The sequence below is a fragment of the Ornithorhynchus anatinus genome, chromosome 11 (assembly GCF_004115215.2).
Source record: "Ornithorhynchus anatinus isolate Pmale09 chromosome 11, mOrnAna1.pri.v4, whole genome shotgun sequence".
NCBI classification, from domain to species: Eukaryota; Metazoa; Chordata; class Mammalia; order Monotremata; family Ornithorhynchidae; genus Ornithorhynchus; species Ornithorhynchus anatinus.
In genome coordinates this window covers 10,010,274-10,037,987 of record NC_041738.1, presented here as the reverse complement: position 1 = coordinate 10,037,987, position 27,714 = coordinate 10,010,274, and the positions used below count along the sequence as shown (strand labels likewise).

At 46.5% G+C, this 27,714-nt stretch overlaps 1 protein-coding gene across 1 annotated transcript in view; it reads left to right on the top strand.

The window, feature by feature from the left end:
- The first annotated feature begins 339 nt into the window (after positions 1-339).
- Positions 340-27,714, top strand: part of BARX2 (BARX homeobox 2) — a 56,347-nt gene continuing 28,972 nt past the window's right edge. The window contains exon 1 of the mRNA XM_029074617.2: positions 340-526. Coding sequence (XP_028930450.1) covers positions 340-526 — 187 coding nt within the window. The remainder of the gene's footprint in view (positions 527-27,714) is intronic.

Sequence of the window (27,714 nt, the reverse complement as noted above, 5' to 3'; positions counted from 1 at the left end):
GCAGAGACCCGAGACCGTCTATTCACTCAGTCGTATTTACTGAGCGCTAACTGTGTGCAGAGCACTGCACTAAGCGCTTCTCCGGGCGGGGAGACGATGGAGGCAGGCCGGGCCCAGCAGGGAGAGCCCCGGGATTGACAGCGGGGCTGCGTCCCAAAAAAGCTCGGAGAAGATGCTTATCGGGCCGGTTATATAGGAGGGAGGAAGGGAGGGAGGGCGTCGAATCATCCCTGCGCGCGGAGACTCCGCGGGGGCGCAGCGCTCGCCCGCCCCCGCCTCCTCTCCGCAGCCTTCCAGCACTTGGCGGGGTCCGCGCTCGGAGCTCGCCCCGGGATCACCATGCATTGCCAGGCCGAGCCAGCGCTCAGCAAACCCGGCCAGCTCAAAGCAGCCAGGCGGCGCTACAAGACCTTCATGATCGACGAGATCCTCTCCAAGGAGACCTGCGATTACTTCGAAAAGCTGTCCCTCTACTCCGTCTGCCCCTCGCTCGTCCTCAGGCCCAAGCCCCTGCACTCCTGTTCGGGTAAGGCCATCCCCGTTCTTTCCCTCGCCGGCCCCCAGGGTAGTGATGGCAAGCATGGCCCTCGTTTAGCCATTCCTAGGTGCCGAGCGCTGTCCTAAGCGCTGGAGTGAGTTCTGAGCGCTGGAGTTAATGCAGGGTAATCTCGTTGGCCCACTTGGGACCTCACAGTCTTCAGCCCCATTCGACGGATGAGGTAACTGGTCAAGGAGAAACCAAGTGGCTAGCCCGAGGTCAAACGGCAGACAAGCGGCGGAGCCGGGATTGGGACCCGCGGCCTCTAACTCCCAAGCCCGTGCCCTTTCCACTGAGCCGAGCTCTCTCCTCTGGTTCCCTCTGGTCCCCTCTAAACCCTCTCTGTCCTCCCCCGCCCCGGGCTTTGCATCTGAACAGGAGCCACCGAGGTCCTCAAAGTGATAGCCGTCGTCCGGTTTCCCCGCCTTGACTCTTAGAAGTCAATCGATGGGCCAAAATGGTATTTATTGAGTTCTGACTGTGTGTCGAGCACTGTACCGAGGGCTTGGTATGCAGGAGGTCTGCAGGGAGCCCTCAGTGTCTAACAATATGCTCTTCTTCCTCCTCTTCTTCCTCTCCTCGTCTCTTGCTTGTGGAGTACGAAGTAGGTTCTGTGGGTCGCCTCGAGGCACTGACCCGTGAGGACAGGACCCTGTGTGTCCCTGCACGGGGGACCGTCCCGGCCCTCGTCAGCTTCCCCACCCTCCGCACCCCTCAATTCTGAAAGTTACCCAGCAATCCAGGCTTAAGGCCTTTCCACCGTCACCCTGCACCTTCACCCGAACGGCCGGTCTTCTGAGACTCTGGGCTGCTTGTTTCAGCTATTAATTCCGATCTGCCCTGGTTGGCTGCAACCCTGACTTGTGCACTTAGGCTCTTTCCCCCATCTCACATGGAGAAATTTCAGAAATAAAATCTAAATATGTGTGGGAATGTGAGCAAAATTCCATAGTCTCCCCACCAAGTTCAAGATCATTTCCTGGGGAGGAGGTCATTTGAGGGTGACTGCTCTGGGGTAGTGGAAAAATATCCCAACTTCATCAACATGCATTTTGCAATCTGTGCTAATTTAGACTGGGGGCCCAATGTGGGACAGGGACTGTGTCCCTCCAGATAATCCCATATTTACCCTAATGCTCAGTTAGGGTACATAGTAAGAGCTTAAGGAATATCTCAATTATTATTATTACCTGTATTTTTTATGGACCTATCAGGTTCACCTTTCTGACATGGCCGACGCAAAGCCGACGGAATAGATCCCGGTGCTCCAAAAAATGTAAAGGCAGAAATTATTAGAGAGACACGAGGGACTGTCCAAAATTCAGTAACTACTGAGAAATCTGGGACCTGGCAGGTTTGTGTAAGCAATGCATTTATGCGTTTGTAAAGTTCCGAGACCTAACTGATTTGTCCTTTATGGTTAAACAGGACAGGCATAAAGAATGAACCTGTAGAAGTCCCAACTGACCAGCTATTTCCTCGGTTGTCTGATAGAAAATACGATTTTTCATACAGCTTCACAGAACCAAGCTCGGGGATGGGTTTATTGCAGGGGAATTCATGTAGTCAATTTCCCACTAATTTATTATAATTATTTCCTAATAATGTTGGGTCTCTACAACCCTTCAGAAGTGGAGAATTGACCAAATGCCCCAGAACTGTATCTATATTCATGACCAGTGTGAATTTTTCAGGCCAAGCAAACTCAGTTTTTATTGATTGTCTCAACTCTCTTCTTGCAAGATTTCCACAATCACCCATTGAGAATTTCACTAATCAATCCATGGTATTGATTGACTGCTTACTGTGTGCAGAACATTGTACTAAATGCTTGGGAAAATACAAGTTCCAAAAGGCAAGGGGTCTCTGCTCATGGTCTTGTTTTCCTCCCAAATCAGCTGTAGGCGCATGTAGAATGAATAATGAATATTAGCCACCATGTAAGTATTTGAATAAATTGGTGCTCTGGTCCTGTGCAGTGTTGATACTTGAATTTAATGGCTTTTCATTCATTAGATGGAGAGAGCTGTGGAAGCAGTGGAATTTTCTGCAAAATTGGAAAGAGCAAGGATTTGGGGAAAAAGCTAATCTAAAATTTAAGGGATCGGAAGTAGGGAGAAACTAGGAACAGAAGGGACATAAGCAGGGGTCTCGAATCTACAGTATCACACACTGGGACTGTTATTAGCTGTTACTAACAATTCTTAACTGCATTTGTAGGGAAATCCAAAGGCAAGTTCAGTAATAATTCTGGGTGTTTCTACGTTTTGATGAATTTTCCAGGGGAGAGAGGCATCTTCCTTATAGGCTCCAAACAGAGGGCCTTATGTAAACTGAATTTCTAGTTGCTTTTTCCGATTGATGCCAGGGCCGCTGTGTAACACAGGAGAGAACGGCCCTGAAAAGGATGAGAAACCAATCCAAAGGTTTCTTACTTTACTGGGGGTAAAAATGAGAATTTAAACTCCTCGTAGGCAGAAAACACATCGTGTTTCCATTGTACCTTCCCAAGAGCTCAGCAGAGCACCATCCCCACGATAGGCAGTCCATAAATACAATTAATTGAGTTATTGATTGCAACGCCAGGACAATTTTAAAGGATTCAGATGCATATCATTAAAGAATAGTATGATTTGTCCATGGATAAAATTTGGTGCATTTCTCATTCAGTGACTGCAGTCAAGAGACGAGGCTGGGATTCTTTCTGTCTCAGTCTATCAACCCTCTGAACTTTACACTTTTCTGGTGGATTTTGCTTTGCTAAAGATTTGAACTGTAGAAACTGAGATTTGCCAGTGGGATTAAACCCATAAAAACTAGCGACAGTAGTCCCCACTTTCAGATCATAAGCCGCCAGTGGGTTTACGGTTACAGCTAAAGCCTTGCTCGTATTAGATCATGGGAACTCTATTAGCCACTTCTCGATCATTTTGCGAATACTTGATTTTCAAAGCATTGCTGTTGTCCTTAGCAGCTATGATTCACATATCTTAGTCTGGAAGGGCCTAATCCCTTTTGGATCGAAAGACACCACAATAAAGTGCTGACACCAAACCAAAAAAGGTTCATTTTCTTTTTGCTGGGGTAGGACAAATATTTAGCCCTCTTGGTGGAACCAATGAATAAAGAACTCAGATCAACTAAAAGGGAACTGTGTGCTGGTATGAAAGTCAAAGGATTGTCCTTAGCATTTCCAGGTTATGAAGTTACTATTGGCAAGATGCTTATCTGTTGAAATAGTGATATTTCATTGAATAATGACATACAAATAAGGGAGATTGCCTTCTCTGAATCTTTCTTTAATGCATCCAGAGGTTCATTCATTCAATAATATTTACTGAGCGCTTACTATGTGCAGAGCACTGAACTAAGCGCTTGGAATGAACAAGTCGGCAACAGATAGAGACAGTCCCTGCCGTTTGACGGGCTTACAGTCTAATCGGGGGAGACAGGCAGACAAGAACAATGGCAATAAATAGAGTCAAGAGGAAGAACATCTCATAAAAACAATAGCAACTAAATAGAATCAGGGTGGAGGTGAATTTAAAGAGCTATAGCCAAGCAAGGATTCCACTTAATCAAGAAAACCTGATTCTTTAGACGTGGATAAACTGAATGTCAACTTCTGAGGAGCATTTTCCCAGGTGAAAGATTTTTCAAGGAACCAAGAAATGGAAATATTTTTCATCAGGTAGCAGAAATCACCTAACAGAAATTTATTCAGTTTTCTAGTTCTCATGATCTGCGGTGTTTCTGCTCTTGGATCTACCCTTTAACATCTCAGTTGAGCAACCTTGTCTCTCTGAGTGGCGTTGTTGAAAAGAGGACTCTTTCTTTACTCTTCATTCGCCAGAGAATTTCCACCAAGCCTTGCAGAAATCTTGAGAGAAAATTATTTGCCAGTTGAGTTGAACTATCAGAAAACTTTCAGGTAGAAATGTTCCTTCTAAATCTGCGAAATCCTTCTGCTTGGCAAAGAGAAGTTAAATCTATCCCACTGAGTGTTCAGATTAGGGTGAGAATTTTATTTTCAGCGACGCACTGTCTCTCAGATGATTTTCTCTCTAAATCAGATAGTAGCCACCCCAGTTTTGAGGACAAGTATGTTGCCATTTAGAAACTATTTGGGGAACTTAATAAAAATAAGAGTCAGCCAACTGGCTGAAAAGTTTCAAAAGAAGTGGAATCCTCTGATGCCTATGTAATGTGTATGTAATGTTAAGGTCTGGATGTGGTAGCAGTGGCTCTTGTCCTACTAATAGGAGTAGTCGTACTAATAGACGTTATTAAGCACCTACCCTGTGCAAAGCACTATAGTAAGTGCTGGAAAAGACTATACTGGTGAGAATCTTTAAATTAGACATGATAAATTACTCATTTATATTAATATCTGTCTTCCCCCTTTGCACTGTAATGTCGATGTGGGCAGGGAACGTGTCCACTCACTTGGTTGTATTGTACTCTCCCAAACCCTTAGAACAGTACTCTGCATGTAGTAAGCATTCAATAAATGCCACTGATTGATTAATTAAATCTGGTTCCTGACCCTCAAGGGACTCACAATCTAGGAATAAAGGGGAAAGAGGGAACCAGTGATAGACACGTAAGGAAAGATAGAGTAAGGACATGAACGCAACATAAAACACAAGGACGAGGATAAATGCAAAAAATCAAAACAAAATAGCAGGGGGGAATTGAGGCTACAGGAGCTCAGTTTGGGGTTCCACACAACCCAGACTCCATTTGTCCCTTGCCAAGCTTCGGAGAAGACCCCAGCCTGCATGGAGAACATTTTATCCTCAGAAAGGGGCAAACCCTATCCTTGGGGCTATGTCTTCGTTGCATTTCTGTCTCCCGGACCGGGAGGGTGTCCTGTCTGGCAAAATGAAATTGAGTCCTGCAGTAGGTTTCACTTTTCATCTCCTTTTCCCCAGGGAATAGAGGGGGCTGTTGAGGCCCCAGCACTTTGGAGCTTCCTGAAACCACAGCTCTGCTCCGTTAGCCAGTGGCTAAATGTTCGAGGTTTCTGGGAGCTGAAGAATTGGACACTGGAATGTTAATGGAGATATGTAACACGAGGGCTTGGAAAATGATCATTATCAACAAGTATTTGTAAGCTTTGCCAGGTGCAAATAGGCTTTCATCGTAATTACTTAGGACTGCTATGCTTGTGCCTGTTCGAGGGGCAGGGAAACTGAGGAAAAGGGAGGTTATCTGACCTTCCTCGGGTCAGGGAGCGGGTTCAGGAGCAGGGCTGAGGTTGGCACTGGGATTTTGCCGGGTGCCAGAATACATCAAACCTTCATGTCGCTAGGACTGCTGAACTCCTTTCTAGCTTTACAGCATCGCTGAGATCTTACGGGATTTAGGTTTCCTGCGTCTCTTCTCCAGCTTCAATTGTTTGACTGTTAAGCACGAGGATGATAAGGAAGTCCAGATGAGCAGATTTCAATATGTTTCACCATTACCTAGGAACCTGCCTGTCAACAGGACCACTGACAGTTCTTTTACTTGGTCCTAAAACCCGTAGATCATCCAGGCACCTCAAACACCTGAAGCAGGAATCAGCATTCCTTCCCTGAACTCCTGAGGAAAATCAGAACAAAACCATTTCTGCTTTTCTTCAGGGCTGTTGAGGGGCTGTTTGGATCAATCAGTCAAACAGTCTTATTTATTCAGTGCTTACAGTGTGCAGAGCACTGTACTAAGCTCTTGGGACAGTACGATAGAATAGAGCTGGTAGACATGTTCCCTGCCCATAATAAGCCTACAGTCTGGATGATCTGGGATAAGAGGAATTCTAGTGGCACAAAGCACTCTCCCTGTGAGTCCCCCACATTGTATCCAATGCACACCAAGTGGTTGTATCAACCCGCTTAAATCGAATTCCCAAGGAGTCACGGGCAGGGTCCTCTTTTGGGCGATTGTTCTTGTAATTTTAACTCAGTGCTTCTGTCAACTACACATCTTCATTTTGGATGGAATTTGTGCTGTCAGGAGGCCTGGAGGGTGGCGGTCAGGCTGAGAGAGCCAGAGAGGAAGTGACAAAGGGGTTTCTTCTGTCTCAGGGAAGGGGAACCTTGGTTCTATTTTTTTCCCCCTCGGCAGTCCTCATGGAAATTTTTCTCTGATTTGTGCAGAATTTTACACACATACACACACACACTATGCACGCCATACACACACACACCATGCTCGCACACCACAAACACTATGCAAATCATACACCACACACACCACACATCACGCACACACACCCTCGCACCCACATTCAGACCTTCCCAATGCCTCCCTGATCGAATCTGCTCTCTGAAGTGACCCAGTCTAAGGCCACAAGGTTCTGAGGTGGGAGTGATTAATTACTTCAAGTGATTAACCAATAGCTCAATGGCCCAGAAACATATTCAATAAAGGGGCCTTAGAAGAAAGAGAAACTTGATTTCCCTTCTAATTCGAGCTGGCCCCAACAGAAATGTTCCCCCCGCAAGGCGTCACTGGACCAGTGACCTGGGGAGTGGAGCGACTTTGTAAGCCCAGCCTTGTCAGTACTTGCAGTGGGGTAGTAAGCACAGACACCAGAATCCATAGGCCCAACCTGAGTTCTCTGTTCTCTCTGAAGGAATACTAGTGGCAAGGCCTGGGTTGACAATGCCATACCCAGCATCTAGTCTTCTCAGGGTGCTTGATCAGCACTAAATCAGAAAACCTCTGAGAGTCAACAGCGGGTACCACACTTAGCCAAGAAGAGCGAGCGGGTGGGAAAAACATGGGGCCTCAAACAGTGTGGGATTCCCTGATTTTAATGAGCACGATTTACCCTTGATTATCTGTGGCCATGGCTTCCAGCCCACTGAGGTGACTGAGCTGTTGTTTACGCCATGAAACGATCAGACGCTTAGAAACACGGAACCCTAGTTCAGTCCCCTGCTAGAAAAAACTGCTGGGAAATGGGGAGTGACACTCTGTATCAGGAGAGAAAATTGGAGTGAGCAAATGGAGACTTCCCAAATTAGCAGATTCAGTCTCCAAGAGGCTTCAGAAAAGGGACATTTCTAAAGCCTTGTGGGTTTGTCGTTCTGCGATGATCCGGATCCCGGGTCCCGAAGCTGAAGACAAAACCTCATGAGAAAACAAAGCCCTCACTCTAAACCCCCACCCTTGTGTTGAACTCAGTGAAACACAAATTACAACCTTAAGAGCCTTGCCCCCAGGAATGGTAGTAAAGTGAGGTGGAGAAAAAGAGCAATTGGGGAGGCCAATTTGGAGATTTAAAAAGATTTTACCAGCCTCTCCCCTTCCTGCTGTTTCACTCAGTGACACCTGACTGTGGAAGTTGCACCAGGCTCTTAGTCCTCATTACGAGCTTGGGAAAATGAACCAAATTTACAGAGAAGAAGCTAGGGGTTGGACATCTCTCTGGTCCCCTGGGGATCTTGGAGTTGGGGACCCTCTTCTTTTGGACAAGCCCCTAACTAACCATCCCTGTTTCGTTGAAAAGACAATCCAGTGCAAAACCCGGAGGGCAATTTAAAAAAAATTTACTACTACATAATAGCACTTGGGAGAAGAAAAAAAAGACTTGTAAAGTCAAATGCTCAAAATAAAAATATAATTAACTCCATTATAATCAGGTCAATTAATCTTCATAAGGGATATTTATATGGCAATTTAACAGCCTTGAGAGTGGAAACTTGGCACACGATTCAGGAAGAAAATTGTGCAGCCAGATAACAGAAGATGGGGTAATTATATGGGGTCAGATTGATTCCAAAATACGATGGCCATAAAGGCGCGGAGGCTGACAGATGATCCAGATCAGAAGTCACTTTTGCAAGCCTGGGGTTTCTTTTGTGCTGATTGAAATTGAAACTGTGGTGAAGTAATTCTGCATGGCGAGTGATGGATGAGGCCATTTGAAGTGAGTCCCTTGTGAGTCGCCAGTGGACTCTGGTGGCAGGGCTGTTTGATGGACATGAATGACAGCTAAATGTGTTTTCTAAGGTTGGTGCCAAGGCTTGGAAAGGTGCAAGGAACTCTTCTTCACTGAAAGGGCAAGATGGGTCAGGCCTGGAGCCAGCTTGAAGCCCCTCAACGTCCATTTTAAAATGTTTAGAGCTCAGGCACCAGAACCCGAGAAGCAGCGTGACCTAGAGGAAAGGGCACAGGCCTGAGAATCAGAGGACCTGGGTTCCAGTCCTGGCTCTGCCACTTGTCTGCTGTGAGACCTTGGGCAAGTCACCTATCTTGCCTCAGTTACCTCAGTGTCTAAAATGGGGATTAAGACTGTGAACCCTACTTGGGACAAGGACTGTGTCCAACTCAATTATCTTGTAATTGAGATCCAGCATTTACTACAGTGTTTGACATATAGTAAGTGCATAACAAATACCACTAAAATAATAACCTCGCCCGAAAAAAAGAACCCCGGCGTCTCTAAAGGGCTCACCACAAGATTTATACCTTGCTTTATTCCCCTGATAGCCTCAAGAGCCAATGTTCATTCATTCACTTATTCAGTCATATTTATTGAGCACGTAATACATGCAGAGCACTGTACTAAGAGCTTATTTGGACCCTTCTTGTGTAATCCAGATGTCCTGAATGAGGTTCTAGGACCGGGAGGGGAGGGAGCTTCATTTGAGATGCCTAGAACAGAGCACTGGATCTGTGCAGCGCTAGCTGGCGTCCCCTGGTCATGGAGCTTTTAGGACTGAGCCCTTGTTGGGGCCGGGAAACATCCCCAGTGTCTGCTGGGGGAGTCTCCCTGCCCCCCAAGTTTGCGTCCCCTATTCACTGGCTGATTGGGGATAGATTGGGGAGGGTTGAGAATATATATATTATGTATATATCTGTAATGTACCTATTTATTTATATTAATGTCTGCCTCCCCCTTTAGACTTGTGAGCTTGTTGTGGGCAGGAATGTGTCTGTTTGTTGTTATATAGCACTCTCCCAAATGCTTAATACAATGCTTTGCACACAGTAGAGAAGCAGCGTGGCTTCAGTAGAGAAGTAGAGAAGCAGCGTGGCTCAGTGGAAAGAGCACCGGCTTTGGAGTCAGAGGTCATGGGTTCGTATCCTAACTCGGCCACTTATCAGCTGTGTGACTTTGGGCTAGTCACTTAACTTCTCGGTGCCTCAGTTCCCTCATCTGTAAAATGGGGATTAAGACTGTGAGCCCCACGTGGGACAACCTGATTCCCCTGTATCTATCCCAGCGCTTAGAACAGTGCTCTGCACATAGTAAGCGCTAAACAAATACCAACATTAATCAGTAAGCACTCAATAAATACAACAGAATGAATGAGGCATCCCTAATGGTGCCCCTTAGAGAAAAGGTTTGAAGCAATCTCAGGAGCAGCCCAAGGCTGTGTCAGCAGCCCAGACAATACCTATCTGCTGTTGAGCTCACTGCCAACTTGCACCCTCCTCCACCTATTTGATCTGTTTATGTTATTCATCATCATTGTCTCTGTGTACTTATCTCTTTGTTTTGTTTGCTCCATTGATTTTTTGCGGAGTCTAGCTTGCCTGCCCATCGTCTTCCAGGCCGGGCACAGGAGCCTGTAGGCCGAGGCAGGTTCAAGCCTGAAGTTTCCTAGGCGCTGGGTGTCACGGGGGGCCGGCCTGCCAGGGAGGCTCGCTGGCAGGCACAGTGGGGCCCCGGGGGGTTCCCACGACTCCACCTCGCCACCAACACAGGCTCAGGGCCTCGGGAACTGGCATTGCGGGACGCCGATCCGCTCAACGCCACATGTGACCAACACCCGGCTCCTCTGGCTCCTCTGAACCCCTCAGGCATGGTAGCTCTGTGAATTCAGCCCCGTCTCTGCCAAGCATAGCAATCCAGTGCCACCATTGGGCACCCACCCACCTCTAGTCATTTACACCCATTCTCAGCACTTGGGCATCTGGGCTCATTCATGTGTACATTCAAATACCTCTATTTGTCAATATTATTATCTCCATCTACTCCATTAGAGTGGAAGGTCCTGTGACCATGGAACTCATCTTGTGTCTCTGTTGTACTTTCCCAGGCACTTAGGAGAACAGGGCCTTGCATTTAGTAGGCGTTCTATCAATAGTGATAGTATTTATTAAACACCCACTGGAGGCAATGCCATGTATTAAATGATCGGGAAGTGCAAGACAAAGAAGTGACACATCACCTTCCCAGGGGAGGGGCAGACATAAAACTATTTATGAATATAATCATGAAAATAAATACTTGAAGATTCGGTTGAATAAAAATATGTAGAAAATTCTGGGGATATGAGTGTGAATATAAGTCTGTAAGTGCTGGAGGTGACCGCTGGGTTTGTTTGAAATGAGGTGCCGGGAATTAATCAAGAAAGTCTTATGGAAAAAGGTGGGATTTTAGGAAAGTCTGGAATGTGGGGAGAGCTGGGGAATCTGTTGGATTTGGGAGGGAGGGAGGTTCCAATTCCTCTACACTGTTAAACTCGTTATGGGCAAGGAACGTATCTACCAAGTCTGTAATGGCATACTTTCCCAAGAGCTTAGTACAGTGCTCGGGCACATGGTAAACACTCAATAAATACAGTGATCAATCAATTGATTCCAGGTCCCAGGAACCACAGGAACGAGGGAATCACTTCTACCAGGCTCCGTTGCAGCTCACGTCTGATTTGGAATGGTGGTTGGAGAGGGAATCTAGAGAGAGTTTCCTCCTACTCCTTGGGGCTATTCTCAATCCCAAATTAACTGATTTAGATCTCTTATTCACCTCCTTGGATCAGGAAGGATGGATGAGCATCTTCCTCCAAGCTGAGGTACACTTGGGCCAGGCCCCACTGAGGCTGTCAGAGAACCCCAAATGAGGTTTGGAGGAAGGTGGGACTGGGAGAGTCCTTCATTGTAAATTCAGCCTTCTTCTTGTCTGCTTTCCACATGCCATCCTCATTCTCCTCCATATTAGCCACATGACTGCAAACTCGTTGTGGGCAGGGATCATTTCTACCAACTCTGTACTCTCTCAAGTGCTTAGGTCAGTGCTGTGCACGTAGTAAGCACTCGATAAATGAAAGATTGATTGATTGATCAGACGGCTGGTAACCTAGTGGCTTAGCCGCTAAAAATGTTTTCCTAAATCTCAGGTAATCATCATTCAATCAGTTAATAAATTGTACCATGTGCTTAGAGTAGGCAGAACACTGTACTGAACACTTGGGGGAGTATATTATACTTAGTAGAAATGATCCATGCCCTCAAGAAGCTTGTAATCCATCTAGGGAGATAGACACTAAAATGAACTACAGGGGGGAGAAGGTTATATGGTATAAATATGTATATGTAATTACTCTGGGGTTGAGGGGAGAGGAGTGACTATCCAAGGGCTTGGGTGGCACAGAAGTGCTGAAGTGGCAGATGGGGAAATATAGATTGTGGAGATGAGAAACTAACTGGGGAAGACATTCTAGAGGAGGTGTGATGTCAGTGGGGAGGCAGCAAGACTTTATGGAGTCAGGAGAGATCCAGGTTTTAGTCCTGGCTCTTCCACTTCCCTGCTGTGTGACCTTGGACAAGTCGCTTAACTTCTCTGTGCTTCAGTTTCCTTCTTTGTAAAATGGGCATAAAATACCAGTCCTTCCTCTGTCTTAGAGTATGAGCCCCTTGTGGGCCAGGCACTGTGTCTGAGCTGATCTTCTCATGTCTTCCTCAGCACTTAGCATAGTGCCTGGCACTTAGTAAAAGCCAAATAAATAGCTTCATCATCATCATTAGTATTATTAGAAGGGCTTTGACGATGGGGAGAGCAGAGGTCTGCCGGATGGGAAAATCTTGGGGACAGTAGCCCTTGCCTCCTCCTTCTAATGATATTAAAATAAAAACGCACCACCTGTTCACGCTGGGATGCCAGAATCCCTGGTGACAGTATGGAGAGAATGACAAGAACTCCCTTTGATTGCCTCATGTTTTAGCAACTATTTGACAAACACAAGAGCTCTATCTTAGCCTTGGCTGGAGCCCAGCACTCCTGTTGGCACCAGTCCTTGAAGTGGCTTTTGATTTTTGTGGAGGGCTGGCCATGGTTTAATGCCCAAACTAAAGCAGAATAATTTTTAGGTGTCACCCTAGAGACCATCGGCTTATGATCTCCCGTCGCCTGGATATGATTTAGATTTTTCATTACATCAAAAAAAAATGTGAAAAATCTGACCCTCTATTGAAGCTGGTGGGGGGTGGGGGAAGGGAGGGAGTGTACGAGGAAGGGGGGTGGAGAGGGGAGTGACAGTTGTTTCGTTAGACAGAAGCAGAAGGAAAGACACGTCCCTGGGAATATCTGGATCCCCAGGAATGGTTCAGTGCGTTACTCTAGGCTTTTGGCAAATATTTCATTGGTACATTTGAATAACTAAGATGTTTTCCTCCCCGCCCCACAGCAAGAATTTCCAAATCAGAAACCGTTCTTACCAACTAATTTTTGGTCAAAACAAATTTGTCTTTGGAACTGATTAGGCACCAGCTAAAGCATATCTAAGCATTTCTGAAGAAAGTTTTTTCATGGCATTTGTTAAGTGGTTACTATACACCAGGGACTGTACTTAGTGCTGGGGTAGATTCAAGCTAATCGGGTTGGACACAGTCCCTGTCCCACATAGAGCTCCCAGTCCTAATTCCCATTTTACAGATGAGGTAACTGAGGTACAGAAAAGTGAAGTGACTTGCCCAAGGTCACACAACAGACAAGTTGGGAATCTAGGATTGGAACCCAGGTACTTCTGACTCCCAGGCCCATGTCCTATCCAGTAGGCAACACTGCTTTTCTACAGCTTTCAGAGAATATTATTACCTGTTTAGATAGCTTGAGGTGAGCTAGACACCTTGGGGTCACAGTCCCCACCTGGCCAACTGCCAGTGTTCCCAATCTGGAGACAGTAATTGCTGAGATCTTTCCAGTTTGGGTGGTTGGTTCAGAACCAGATCTGTCCTTTACTTGGTATAAATGAATTTAGGGGTTGTGGCTCGAAGCTCAGATTACCAGACCTTTTCTTGAGGATCTCTCTCTCCTCCTGGCAGAAACGAGTCTGCCAATGTACTTTCACTGAAATGTTGACCCTCTCTCTCAATTTAGTCAAAATATTTCTTCTCAGACAATCCCTGAGGAGTGGGAAGGGTTGAAAGATGTTGGTTGGGTCTGAGCCTCTTTTGTTCGTTTGGTTAACAGGTTGATGAAACAAGTGGTGAAATCATTCCAGAGATCAGTGTGTGTGTGTGTGTGTGTGTGTGTAGGTGGGGGAGGGGGGTGGGGAGGGGGGTGGATTTATCCCCCAGGGAGAATGTGAGTCGTCACTCCTACTGCACTTAGGATTCTTCAGTAATCCACATCTTTGTCAGTCGGCAGCCTGCAGTGCTCTGGCCAGGGAGTTTTGGGAAAGAGAGATTTGCCTTTCACTCTCCTATTTCTCTGAAATTCAGACAGGTATTCCAGAATACCCCGAGAAGGTCACTTCGTTCCATCCATTATTCCCTCATGTTTTCCACGCTCCTGTCTTCAACCTTTCAGCTTTGCTGACAACTGAACGAGACCATGGGATTTGACCCATAGGATTTGGTTTCATTGTAATTGTCCTTCAGGCAGAGCCCTGGGGAATCTCAGCAGTAGGTCCCATCATCCTCTGAGCCCACCCCTGGTTAACTGAAGTGTAGATTCAGAGATTCCCCTTCTCCATGCAGGGGCTCAGAGTAGACATTGACCATTTGATTCAGAGCACCACACCACGGGGTGCTCAATAAATCCTACCACTACTTTTTTGATGTGTTTTCTTTGTTAAAAAATTTACTCAAAACCAGACGCAACTGAATTATTATTGTTATTATTATTATTATTGCGATTTTGATGTTATTATTTAGTTAATAAAGCCCTTAACTACATGCTGGAGTAGAAAAATGATAGCCGGGTTGAACACAGTCCCTGTTCCAGCTGGGGCTTTCAGTCTAAGAGGATAGGAGAGCAAGTATTTCACCCCCATTTTGCAGATGAGGAAACTGAGGTTTAGGGAAACAGGGCTTTACCTGGAGCTCTAGGGGCTTGGCAGGGGTGCCTTAGTCCTGCCTGTCTTGCCTGTCCTGCCCATTGTTAAGCACCTCAGAAAGAAGCCCCGGCTGTTTTTCACTCTCTCCAAGAGTCTGGCCTTCTGAAGGCTGAGTTACTAGGAGGCGTTACTGTTTTACATTCCAACTGCTGTGCTTTGTGCCTCTGGCTTTTGTCTGGCCACTGGGCAGAGAGAAATGAATCCCACTCAACGTGATACACTTTAAACACATAAACTCTAAGACAAACCATTTTCCAACTCGGTGTTCCTGTCTCTCTGGCCAGGAACCGAGGCGGAAAATGCTGCCGACACAGCTTGTCAGCCAAGACTCACATACAGAGGCGGACCGACCCATCTAAGGGGGCCACGGAGCATTAGAGAAAGAGCCAATATTCAAAACAAAACCAAAGAAATGAACTGTAAAAGTGAGTTCAGACACTTTGCATTCTGAGAGACCCCAGGAGCATGGGATGAGCATACGTGAGCTGAGCATACGTGAGCTCGGGAGAGCCTATGCAAACTCGTGTTGAGTTCTATGTGAGCACGCACATGTTGAGCTCACACCCAGACCATTTCCAGTGGTGCATGGTGGGTTCCCAGTTCTGTGAAATGAACCAACACCTTCAAGTTGACACCCCCTCACCAAAAAGTCCATTTGATTCCTTTATTTCCACGAGTGTAGTTTAGGTGTTATTACCCCTAATCATATTTCACAAGAACCTTCCAGATCACCGTGATCTATTTCAGAGACCCGGGTGTTACGGTGCCTTGCTTCCTACCAGGAACTGGGGAGAGCTGGATCTCGGTTACTCAGTCTTTCAGATCCCTGAAATGCAAATTCACCAGGTCCAACAGGTCAGAGCGTAGGGGCAGAGCCACCCTGCTTAATCAGACTGCAGGAGAAAGGCAGCATTGTACGGGTTAATCCTGCTCAAACTCCTGGCTCTCTGGACTGAAGAGCATTGCGAAAGAAGCCCCTGTTTTATAAGCTTTTAAATTGCCCGTGCTTGGACACCGGTAATAAGTAGGTGGTTTCTCTGATTGATTAATGACTGCATTTTAAGTGGTTGTAATGGATGATGGGTTGTGTAGAAACAGCTGTGGGAGCCAGGGCTGGCTGGGGCTTCTACCCTGGTCTGTGTGGCCAGCTAGGCCAGTGGGAGGTGGTCCCCGTGTTGTCAGTAGTTTGATTAAGACCAGGGATCCGTCTCTCCCCTGCACACGAAGGTTCGAGTCCTCCTTTCAACGCTTCTCTTCCTGTGGGGGCTTGCACGCCTGACCCGAACATTCCTGTGGTTGTCAGTCAATGGGATTTATTAATAATTGCAGTATTTGTTAAATGCTCACTCTTTGCCAAACAGTGTTCTAAATGCTGGGGTAGATACAAGGTAGTTAGGTTGGACACAGTCTCTGTCCCACATGGGGCTCACAGTCTTATTTCCCATTTTACAGAAGAGGTAACTGAGGCACAGAGAAGTTAAGGGATTTGCCCAAGGTCACACAGCAGACATGGGGCGGAGTCAGGATTAGAACCCACATCCTCTGATTCCCAGGCCCAAGCTCTTTCCACTAAGCCTCGCTTTATTGAATGCTTACTGTGTGCAGAGCACTGTACTAAGTGCCTGGGTGAGGACAATGCAGTTTGGTGGGCTGGATCCCTTGCAGTCTGACCATAGAAGCAGCATGGCCAAGTGGATGGAGCCCAGGCCTGGGAGTCAGAAGGATTCTAAGCCCGTCTCCACCACCTGGGTGACCTTGGGCAAGTCACTTCACTTCCCTGGGCCTCAGTTCCCTCATCTGTGAAATGGGTATTAAGACTGTGAGCCCCATGTAGGGCATGGACTGTGTCCAACCTGATTAGCTGGTATCTACCCCAGCGCTTAGTACAGTTCCTGGCACATAGTATGTACTTAACAAATACCATAAAAAAAGATAATGACCCCCACCCCCACAAGGGGTTGGGGAAAAGGTAGGAGAGCAGCATGAGGAATTGTTGGCCTGGGCAGCAAGGGGTGGAGTGAAATGGCTGGACGGGCCACTTCAGCCTCCACCCTGTGAGCATTTGACAGAGTATGAGCTGCCCCTGTGCTGGCTGACTGAAAAATGGGGTGCACCCCTCATCCCCACTTCACACCCCACAAAGTGGGGTGGGGTAGGGAGAGGAAGACCTGCCAGGGAGGTGAGAGCAGACAGTAGGGGCACTTCAATTGTCTGTTTGAAATCCAGAAATGAATACTGAGGCAAATGGGTGATTCCGTTCTGAAAACATTCAGAGAGTACGTGCCGAAAATCGGAGGTGTTCCTGCTAACTGCCAGGAGCCAATGATGGGTGATTGGGCAAGGGCTGCTTAACAATCCTTGTGGGCTAATTATCATATATATTAATGATGCATGAAAGCATTTCATCACCTTATGTCACAAAAGATCATTATTATTGTATTATGTTAATACAATAATGGTATTCAGGCGGCCACTGCATGAGATCGGTGGCTCAAACAATCTGTGTATTAGGTATATTGGGTGCCATTATGATAGGTGGTGGGGCATGTGTTTGTAGCTAGGATGGGACAAGGTATTTGAAACCCAAGCTTCTCTCCACAGTCCTTGCCCTGACTCACGCTTTGACCTTGGCAGAGTCTCTTCACTTCTCAGTCCCTCCGTTTCCTTCTCCGTTCAATGCGATGACCAATACCTGACCCTCCTCCCCAGGGAAGTTGGTCAGGGTTGACTAATAAAGGCTCATTTAGAGCTTTGAAAATACAAAGGACCAATAGAAAAACAAAGTAGTAGTGTCCAGGGCCGCATATAACCCAGGGAGAATTACCCAGAGTTCCATGTTTGGGGAAGCAGGCTGTGAAATCCAGTAGGACTCCAACCAAAACACATGATATCATTGTCACCGTCACAGGGGGAAATGGTGGCCTTTCCATCCCATTTGGGGGTTTGCTGTCTTTTGGTGACCTGTATGAGCCTTCTATCAGCGGGAGTAATTGGGGATTCTACACAGGGAGACCAGGAATACTCTGATCGTTGGGTGGCCAATCAATCGATCAGTCCATCAATGGTGTTCATTTATTTTGTTTTATTTTTAATGGCATTTGTTAAACACTTTATTAGGTGCCAGGCACTTTACTAAATGCTGGACTAGATGCAAGTTTATTATATTGGATATAGTCTATGTACCACATGGGACTCTCAGTCTTACTCCCCATTTTACAGATGAGGGAACTGAGGCACGGAAAAGTCAAGTGATTTGACCAAGGTCACACAGCAGTCAAGTGGAGGAGTCAGGATTGAAACTCAGATCCTCTGACTTCCAGGCCCATGCTCTTTCCACTAGACCATACTGCTTCCCAATTTTTTGAGAACTTACAATCTTTTCATAGTATTTTTAAGCACTTACTCTATGTAGAGCAGTGTAATAAGGGCTTGGGTAAGTATAGTAAAGTAGACATGATCTCTGTCCTCAAGATTCTTACAATCTAGGCATTAAAACAAATTATAGGAAAGGGGAAACAACCGAGTATAAAGATATGGACATTAGTGCCCTGGGGAGGGAGGAAAAGTAGTGTGGCCTAGTGGATAGAGCATAGGCCTGGGAGTCAGAAGGACCTGGGTTCTAATCCTGGCTCTGCCACTTGTTGTGTTATCTTGGGCAAGCCACTTCATTTCTCTGTGCCTCACTTCCTTCATCTGTAAAATGGGGCTTAAGACTGTGAGCCCCATGTGGGACTTGGACTATGTCCAATCTGATGAGTTTGTATCTACCCCAGAGCTTAGTACAGTGCCTGGTATATAGTAAGCACTTAAATACCATAAGGGGAAAAAAAATAAAGGAGACAGGTAAGTAACTAAGTGCTTAGGAGACATGGACCCAAGTCCAGAAACACAATAAGGAGGGAAATAGGGTCAGGAGATATGCAATTAGCCAGCGAAAGCTTCCTGGAGGAGATATGATTTTAGAAAGGCTTCAAAGATAGGAAGAGCAGTGGTATGTTAGCTGTAAAGGGGGTGAGAGGGTCCAGGCAGGTTGGTATGCCTGACCAAGGGGGTCGTCGATGAGACAGATAAAAGCGAGGCCCAGTGAGTAGGTTGGCCTTGGAGGAGTGAAATGTGCAGGCTGAGGTGTAGTGGCCGTAGAGCTAGGCTAAGCTGAAAAGCGGCATGGCTTAGTGGAAAGAGCCTAGGCTTGAGAGTCAGAGGATGTGGGTTCCAATCCTGGCTCCACCATTTGTTTGCTGTGTGACCTTGGGCAAGCCACTTAACTTCTCTGTGCCTCAGTTACCTCATCTGTAAAATGGGGATTAATACTGTGAGCCCCACATGGGACAACCTGATTACCTTGTATCTACCCCAGTGCTTAGAACAGTGCTTGGCATACAGTAAGTGCTTAACAAATACCATAATCATTATTATTATTATTATTAGTGAGGAGAGAGCAGACCAGGCCTGCTGGAAGCAGTGTTGACTCTAGTTGTTTAGGAAGAAAGAATATAGTAAGCTCATCCTGGACAGGGAATGCGTCACTCAGTCAGTCAACTGTATTTACTGAGTGCTTATTGAATGCAGAGTACTGTACTAGGCTCTTGGGAGAGTATGATACAACAATAAACAGACACATTCCCTGTCCATATTGAGTTTACAGCCTAGAGGGGGAGACAACATCAATATAAATAAATACATTATAGATACTAACATAATTACTATGGGGCTGGGAGGGGGATGAATCAAGGGAGCAAGTAAGGGTGATGCAGAAGGAAGTGGGAGAAGAGGAAAGAAGAGTTTAGTCAGGGAGGGCCTCATGGAGGAATTGTGCCTTCAATAAGGCTTTGAAGGTGGGGAGAGTAACTACCAACTCTGTTGTAGTGCATTCCCCCAAGTGCTTAGTACAGTAGTTGGCACACAGTAAGGGCTAAATAAATATCTTTAATTAATCAACCGAGTGGTTGGCCTTGCAGGGGGCGGGAGGTGGGGGGCCAATCTGAACACAGCCACAGTCCACCCTGGCGTAAGACCGGTCCACCCCTGCCCAAACCTGCTGACCCCTGCGACCTCTCCCCGGGGCCCATGTGGATTACAGCCCGGGAGGGTGGAGGATCCAGATGACTGCCATGTTTCAAGGTGAATTTGGGCGATGGTGCCACTTGGCTCATATTTGACTTTAACTGCTTCGCCCATCCCTAGAAATGAGAAAGTTGTGTAATCTCCCCACAGCATCCTGACCCAAAAAGGTTTGTCTATTTGAATACAATGTCCTAATTGCAGGAATGCAGATTGACACTGATACCTGCATTTGGGCCCCTGATAAATGCATGCGCTTGCATGAACACCCACGCACACGTGTATATACGCGCCATACTAAATCCAAAATGAGCATTCGGAGCATTAAAGATGCAGGCTCATCTTAAAATAGCAATGTAAACTCTTGCACTCAAAGTCATTGCTCTCAACACCCTGGCTGTTTAAATCACTTCACTCCCCTGCTCTTCCCCTCTCCCTGCACAAATAATCAATCCATCTGTGGTATTTATTGAACACTTACTGAGTGCAGAGCACTGTGCTAAGCATACTTTTTTTTTAAAAAAAAGGTTTTTGTTAAGTGTTTACTGTGCCCCTAACACTGTACTAAGTGCTGGGGTAGATAAAAGCTAATCAGATTGGACACAGTCCATGTCCCACATGGGGCTCACAGTCTTAATCCCCATTTTACAGATGAGGTAAATAAGGTACATAGAAGTTAAATAACTTGCCCAAGGTCACCCAGCTGACAAGCAGGAGAGCTGGGAGTAGAACCCAGGTCCTCTTGACTCCCAGCCTGGGCTCTAATAATAATAATAATAATAATGTTGGTATTTGTTAAGCGCTTACTATGTGCCGAGCACTGTTCTAAGCGCTGGGGTAGACATAGGGGAATCAGGTTGTCCCACGTGGGGCTCACAGTCTTAATCCCCATTTTACAGATGAGGTAACTGAGGCACCGAGAAGTTAAGTGACTTGCCCAAAGTCACACAGCTGACAAGTGATAGAGCTGGGGTTCGAACCCATGACCTCTGACTCCAAAGCCCGTGCTCTTTCCAGTGAGCCACGCTCTATCCAGTAGGGCATACTGCTTCTTTTGGAACAGTACAACAGAGTTGGTAGACACATTCTCTCCTCACAAGGATCTTATAATCTAGTGTTGTCAGAGGGAGCAGAATCTAGAATTAAGAGGGTAGGAGGAGAAAGAACAAGAAGAGCCTATTTCCCATTGTGCCGTTCTCTCTGTGGGCCTTGGTCTTTGCTCTCTCCCCATTTCTCTGCATATGAGAGATGATGGACAGAGATGGAGACAAATGGTACACAACCAGAGAGATGGTGAAAGGAAAATGAAGGAATGAAGATGATCGTGATATTTATTAAGCACTTACTATGAGCCAGGCACTGTACTAAACACTGGGTTAGATGCCAGATAATTATGTCAGACACAGATCCTGTTCCACATGGGGCTCATAAGCTAAGTAGGACAGAGAAGAAATATTGAATCCCCATTTTGCAGATGAGGAAACTGAGACCCAGAGAAATGAAGTGACTGGCCCAAGGTCACACAGCAGACAAGTGGTAGAGGTGGGATTAGAAACCAGGTCCTCGAACTCCTGGGCCTGTGCTCTTTCCACTAAGCCACACTGCTTCTCATGATTTCTTTCCTCTGCTGCATCAGATTTTAAGAGGGTGGTCATAAATTCAGCATCAACTTGGTTTCAGAGCAATAAAATTAGCAAGCTTACATATTGACATACTCCCACATTCACATAAACAAACATAATGTGTTATATTTCCTTCTATACATTATACCTTCACAAAGAGGCTCCTTGAAATACCTTTGTATTAATATACATGTATTCACACCTACATAGTCACACATGCAATTTTAAAAACACATATATTCCTATGCATGCGTATACCCATATATTATACTACCCATATCCATACGCGGTCACATACCTACATATTTTACTACCCATATCCACACATGCATGCACGTAGCCATTCACACTCCCCGTTAACCAGTCAATCAATGGATGATATGTACTGTATTCCTACGATGTGCGGAGCACTGTGCTAAGTGTCACAGCAGTCCTGCCCCCGAGTTGCTTACACTGTAATGTGAGAGACAAGTGAAAAATAACATTTGGAGAGGGAGAATGGAAAGTTGGGAAAGTGGGGAGGTAAGTGCTTCACTAATGGAGTATGTAAATCAAACTGCATCCAAGTGTTGGGGGCGGCTGTGGCTGTCAGTCTTCTCCACATGACATTCTCCACTGTAGCCCCTCATCATCTCCTGGGGGCTCCAGGGTGGCAGGCTCCTTCCAGGACCGGAGATGCCATCCAGAGTGGCACATGGAGCTGAGAGAAGGGAGAACGAAAGGCGCAAGCAGGGTGTGCATCCCCATCAATGCCCTGGCTTCTCCAGTCAGGGGTCCACCAGTGGAGGGGTTGGCAGCCAGGCTGGGGAGGGGATGGGGCTTGGCACAGCCGAAGCTCGAAGTCTGTCTGCCAGGAGGGGAGTTTGGCATGAGTTGGGGAGTTTACTGATGCCCCTCATCCGTACCAGACAAGGGGACGCATGTGACATCACTCGTGTTGCACCAGGCACGCTGGGAAGTGTTATGTCTTTGCATGTGCCACTTTGTGGAAGTATGACAACTTTGCCTGATCCATGGGCATTTCTCCAGGAAGACTCCTGTCCCCTGCCACCCCCTGCTGCCCCCTCCATGTTGTTCCAGAACCTTTGCATTCCCCTCCTGTAAACTTGGGTGCCGCTCCTGTGCCATGGAATTTGGGAGAAGAAGCCAAGGAAGAGGGAGGCTGGGGACAGGGAAAAAAAATAGCAGACAAAAAGGTATCTGATGTCGTAATTGTACCAATTAGGGGACAAGTCAGCAGAAAACCAGACTGCCTGATGTAAAATCAGACAAAAGTCTACCCTGGTACCCTGACCACCCTCCCCTTCTAGACTGTAAGCTCCTTATGGGCAGGGAAAGTGACTACCAATTCTGTTATATTGTACTTTATTGTACTGTTATATTGTACTTACTATGTGCAGAGCACTTAGTACAGTGCTCTGCACATAGTAAGCACTCAAATATGATTGATTGACTGATTGGTTGACAGATATGATCTGATGATTTTAAGCTAGAACCAGAAAACCTGGAAGCTCATTCTTGTCCTATCCCTATAGAACTTCAGACCCATCTCTGTTCTGCCTTAGTTTAATCTTTGGCAAAATGGGCTCACTGTGATTCTACTTTTACCATGCCCTCAGGACAGACATGATGCTTGTAGAATGGGGATTCAATGCCTGTTTCTTTTTTAAATGGTATTTATTAAGTACTTATGGTGAGCAGAGCACTGAACAAAACACATTTTTTTAATGTTATTTGTTACATGCATACTATGTGCCAGGCACTGTACTAAGCACTGGAGTAGTATGAACTAATTGGGTTGGACACAATCCGTGTCCCATATGGGGCTCACAATCTCAGTCCCCATTTTTCAGATTAGTGAGGCACAGAGAAGTTAAGTCACTTGTCCTAGGCCACACAGCAGACCAGTGCCAGAGCTCGGACAAGAACCCAGGTCCTCTGACATTCAGGCCTGTGGTCTTTCCACTAGGCCACACTGCTTCTCCCTCCTCCTTAGACTGTGAGCCTCATGTGGGACTGGGACTGTGTCCAACCTGATTAACTTGTAGCTATCCCAGTGCTTCAAACAGTGCTTGTCACACAGTAAGTACTTAACAAGTACAATTATTATCATTATTATTACTAGTAGTAATATTAATAATAAAATTACTAAGATTCTCCAAGCTCTAGAATAAAAAAATGCGACACAGACTAGAGTAGTGGTGTTACTCATGTATCTGAAGCTGATTTTATCAGGTCCTAGATGTCTCCAACTTGTACCTGAAGGGCAGTTTTAGAGAATTTAGGTTTTCCTTCATTGTCTATTTCCCCATAAGATTGTAAACTCTCTGAGGGGAGGGGTTGGGCCTACTAATTCTATTGTATTCCCCCAAGTGCTTAGTACAGGGCTGTGCACCCAGTAGGCACTCAATAAATGCTCTTGCTTGACTGATGGATTGGTTCCACAAAGACCTGAAGCCTCCCTCTGGGCCCCTCCCTCTTTGGCTCCACCTGTACCTTGCCAGGCCTGGAGTCTCCCGGGAGTGTCACGTGGGAGCAACTGGCGGGTGTGACCCTGACCGCCCTGGACATTCTGGGGCCCAGTGTCTGGCCTTGGAATGTGACCGAACGGGAAGAACCAAACTAGAGTCATGTGACCAGGTAGAAAATGGAAACACTTCCAAATCTTAAGAATCTTATAGCCTGGGACCACCACCATCCCCCATCTTCTCCAGTGACCTCCTCCCTCCTTCCCTCCCTGGGGGCATAGCTCAAACAAAACCCATCTCTGGACATGTTAGGCCCCTGTGTAACAGTTATCTGTTATGTCTTTTTCAGTCACACTGGCATGCGTGGATTCATCCATTCATTCAGTCGTATTTATTGAGTGCTTACTGTGTGTAAAGCACTGTAATAAGTGCTTGAGAGAGTACAATGAAGCAACAAACAGACACATTCCCTGCTCTCAATGAGCTCAGCGTCTAGAGGGGGAGACAGACATTAAAATAGATATATTACAGATATATGCAGATATATACGTATATGTGTGTATGCTGTGGGGATGGGAGGGAGGACGAATGAAGGGATCATGCCAGGGAGACGCAGAAGGGAGTGGGAGAAGAGGAGAGGAGGGCTTAGTCAGGGAGGCATCTTGGAGGAGATGGACCTTTAATAAGGCTTTGAAGTGGGGGAGAGCAATTATCTGTCTGATATGAGGAGGGAGGGCGTTCCAGACTAGAGGTAGGCTGTCAAGAGTGTCTTCTTCAAATACAAATGATGAGCTCTCTCTCTTTCTCTCTCTCCCTCTTGCCATCTCTCCCTCTCTTTCTTTCTTTCTCTCTTGCTCTCTCAATATATAATTGCTTTCTGTTTTCACCCTTTGTGTTTGATGTGCCTGAATTTGTTTTGGGTGTAGTCTTTTCTGCTCACACAGTACCTTGAAAGCTCCTTGAGGGCAGAGATCCTGCCCTCTCCTTGAACTCCCCAGGGTTCGCCCCCAACCCCACCCCCTCGACTTCTCCCTTCAGGTGGGTTCAATAAATCATGATGACCACTGACTGCCTGATGTGATGCTTGTCATGGTCCCACCTGAAGGGAAAGGTCAGCTACTGTTCAAGAACTGAGAAACTCAGAAAACGGTCAAATTCCAAAACGAATTTAGTGCTCGTCGACATTCTCAGCAAGTATTTATCCACAAGGTACAGAATTCAGAACCAGCAGTGCTTAATACAGTAAAACCAGTAAATGCTCAATAAATAAGATTGCTTCTGGTGAGTGAAGGCTGCATTTCTGCACACCCTCTCTCTCTCAGTCAAAATATAGGAAAAAAGAATCTCATTTCTGTCTTTCTAAGGTGAGGGAAGCACATCTTGCTAGACAGCATGGTTTCTTGCACGAAGTCACATAAGCCCTGTAAATACTAGACAATTAGTCTGGGAAGGAGGAAGCAGCATAACCAAGAGTTTGGTACTCTGTGATTGTTGTCCTGATTGTCCTGTCCATGGTTCTTGGATTGGTTTGTCTCTTCTCTTGTCCTGGGTTTCTACACCCCTTCTGGTCTTTTAAAGGACCAGTTATGTCTTGTATGTGCAAATACATATAAGTATGTCTGCGTGTCTGTATGTCAGCAGCAGCAAGTGGGCTCTTCTGGTGACAATGAAACAAGATGTTATGGGATGTTGCTTTAAAATAATAATAATAATAATGATGGTATCTGTTAAGCACTTACTATGTGCCAAACACTGTACTAAGCACTGGGGTAGATATGAGATAATCAGGTTGGACACCGTCCCTGTCCCACATAGGGCTCTCACAGTCTTAATCCCCATTTTACAGATGACAGAACTGAGGCACAGAGAAGTGAAGAGAGAAGCAGCATGGCTCAGTGGAAAGAGCACGGACTTTGGAGTCAGGGCTCATGAGTTCGAATCCCAGCTCTGCCACTTGTCAGCTGTGTGACTGTGGGCAAGTCACTTAACTTCTCTGTGCCTCAGTTCTCTCATCTGTAAAATGGGAATTAAGACTGTGAGCCCCACGTGGGACAACCTGATTCCCCTGTGTCTACCCCAGCGCTTAGAACAGTGCTCGTCACATAGTAAGTGCTTAACAAATACCACCATTATTATTATTATTACTTGCCTGTGGTCACACAGCAGACAAGTGGCTGAGCCAGGATTAGAACCCAGGTCCTTCTGACTCCCAATTCCATGGTCTTTCCACTAGGCCATGCTGCTCCTCTAGGCTATGATGTTTCTCTTAACACTAAGCAGCCGCCTCCTCATTTCAAGTGGCAGTTGTCTGAACAAGGAGTTTGTCATGTGTCCATCTATCAGCCACCTGTGACCAGGAGTCCCCTCCACCCTGCACACCCTCCCCCTCTACCCCTGTGACTACCCAATCTCTGCTGAGTTGGGACTCCGTTAAAAAAGGGAAATAGTGTTGCCTTGTGGATAGAGTGTGGGCCTGGGAGTCAGAAGGACCTGGGCTCTAGTCCTTGCTTCACCACTTGTCTGCTGAGTGACCTTGGGCAAGTCACTCAACTTTTCTGTGCTTCAGTTATTTCATCTGTAAATGGGGACTAAGACTGTGAGCCCCACATGGGAAATGGACTGTGTTCAACTGGATTACCCCTGTTACCCCAGTGTTTAGTACAGTGCCTGACATGTAGTAAGTGCTTAACAAATACCATAAAGAAAAGCTATTGGCCCCAGCTGTAATAATAATGATAATAATAATGGTATTTGTTAAGTGCTTTCTATGTGCCAGGCAGTGACCTTATTGCAGGGGTGGATAGAAGCAAATCGGGATGGACACAGTCCCTTGTCCCACATGGGACTCAAAGTCACAATCCCCATTTTACAGATGAGGTAACTGAGGCAGAGAGAGGTTGAGTGACTTGCCCAAGGTCACGCAGCAGACAAGTAGCAGAACCAGGACTAGAGCCCATGACCATCTGACTCCCAGGCCCCTGCTCTATCTACTATGCCATACTGCTTCTCTACCGTAGCTGACCAGTAACCTGGACCGGATGGAGGAGGAGGGGCGCCGATAGGAGCTCACCTTGTTGCTGACCCTCAGGGGCAGAGTTCACCTGGTTTCATCTTGAGAAAGCAGAGTGCTGGGATGGCCCGATGGGACTCCCTGGTGGCTTCCTCTTCTGATAATCATCACCCAAGCAAACACGGGGGCCAGGGAGCAGGCCGCCATGGTACTCGCACAATGCCCCATTCATAGACCACAAGGCCGCTCTTGTTGTCGGGGCCAACGCACACGGGGCTTACGGTAAAGGTCAGTCCACCTCCCTGCTCCGGGGGTTTAGCAAGTTTTCGGGACGGATGTAAGGCGGGGACACGGGAAAACAGCCGGGCCCTGCTGTGGTTTCTGCTGCTGCTGCTGCTGCTGCTGCTGCTGCTGCTGCTGCTACTAATGATGATGATGATGCCCAAACCCACTGCAAAAGAATTCAGACCTCAGTGGACCTGGAGAGTGGAGAGTATCTTCCTTAGAGAAGCAGCATGGTCTAGTGGATAGAGCGGAGGCCTGGGAGTCTGAAGGGCCTGGGTTCTAAGGCCAAATCTGTCACTTGACTGCTGTGTGCGACCTTGGGCAAAGTCACTTCACTTCTCGGGGACTCAGTTACCTCATCTGTAAAATGAGGATTAAGACTGGGAGTTACATGAGGGACAGGGACTGGTGTCCAACCCGATTTGCTTGCATCTACCCCAGCACTTAGTACAGTGCTTGGCACAGAGTAAGTGCTTTATAAATATCACAATTATTATTATTATTATTCCTTAGCTCAATCATCCAAGCACTTAGTGGAGAGATCTGCACACCAAACTCACTCATTAAACATCATTGATTGACTGATTGATTCATGTGCTGCGGGAACTTCAGTAACTTGAGAAGCAGCAGGGCCTAGTGGGTAGAATATGGGCCTGGGAGTCAGAAAGACCTG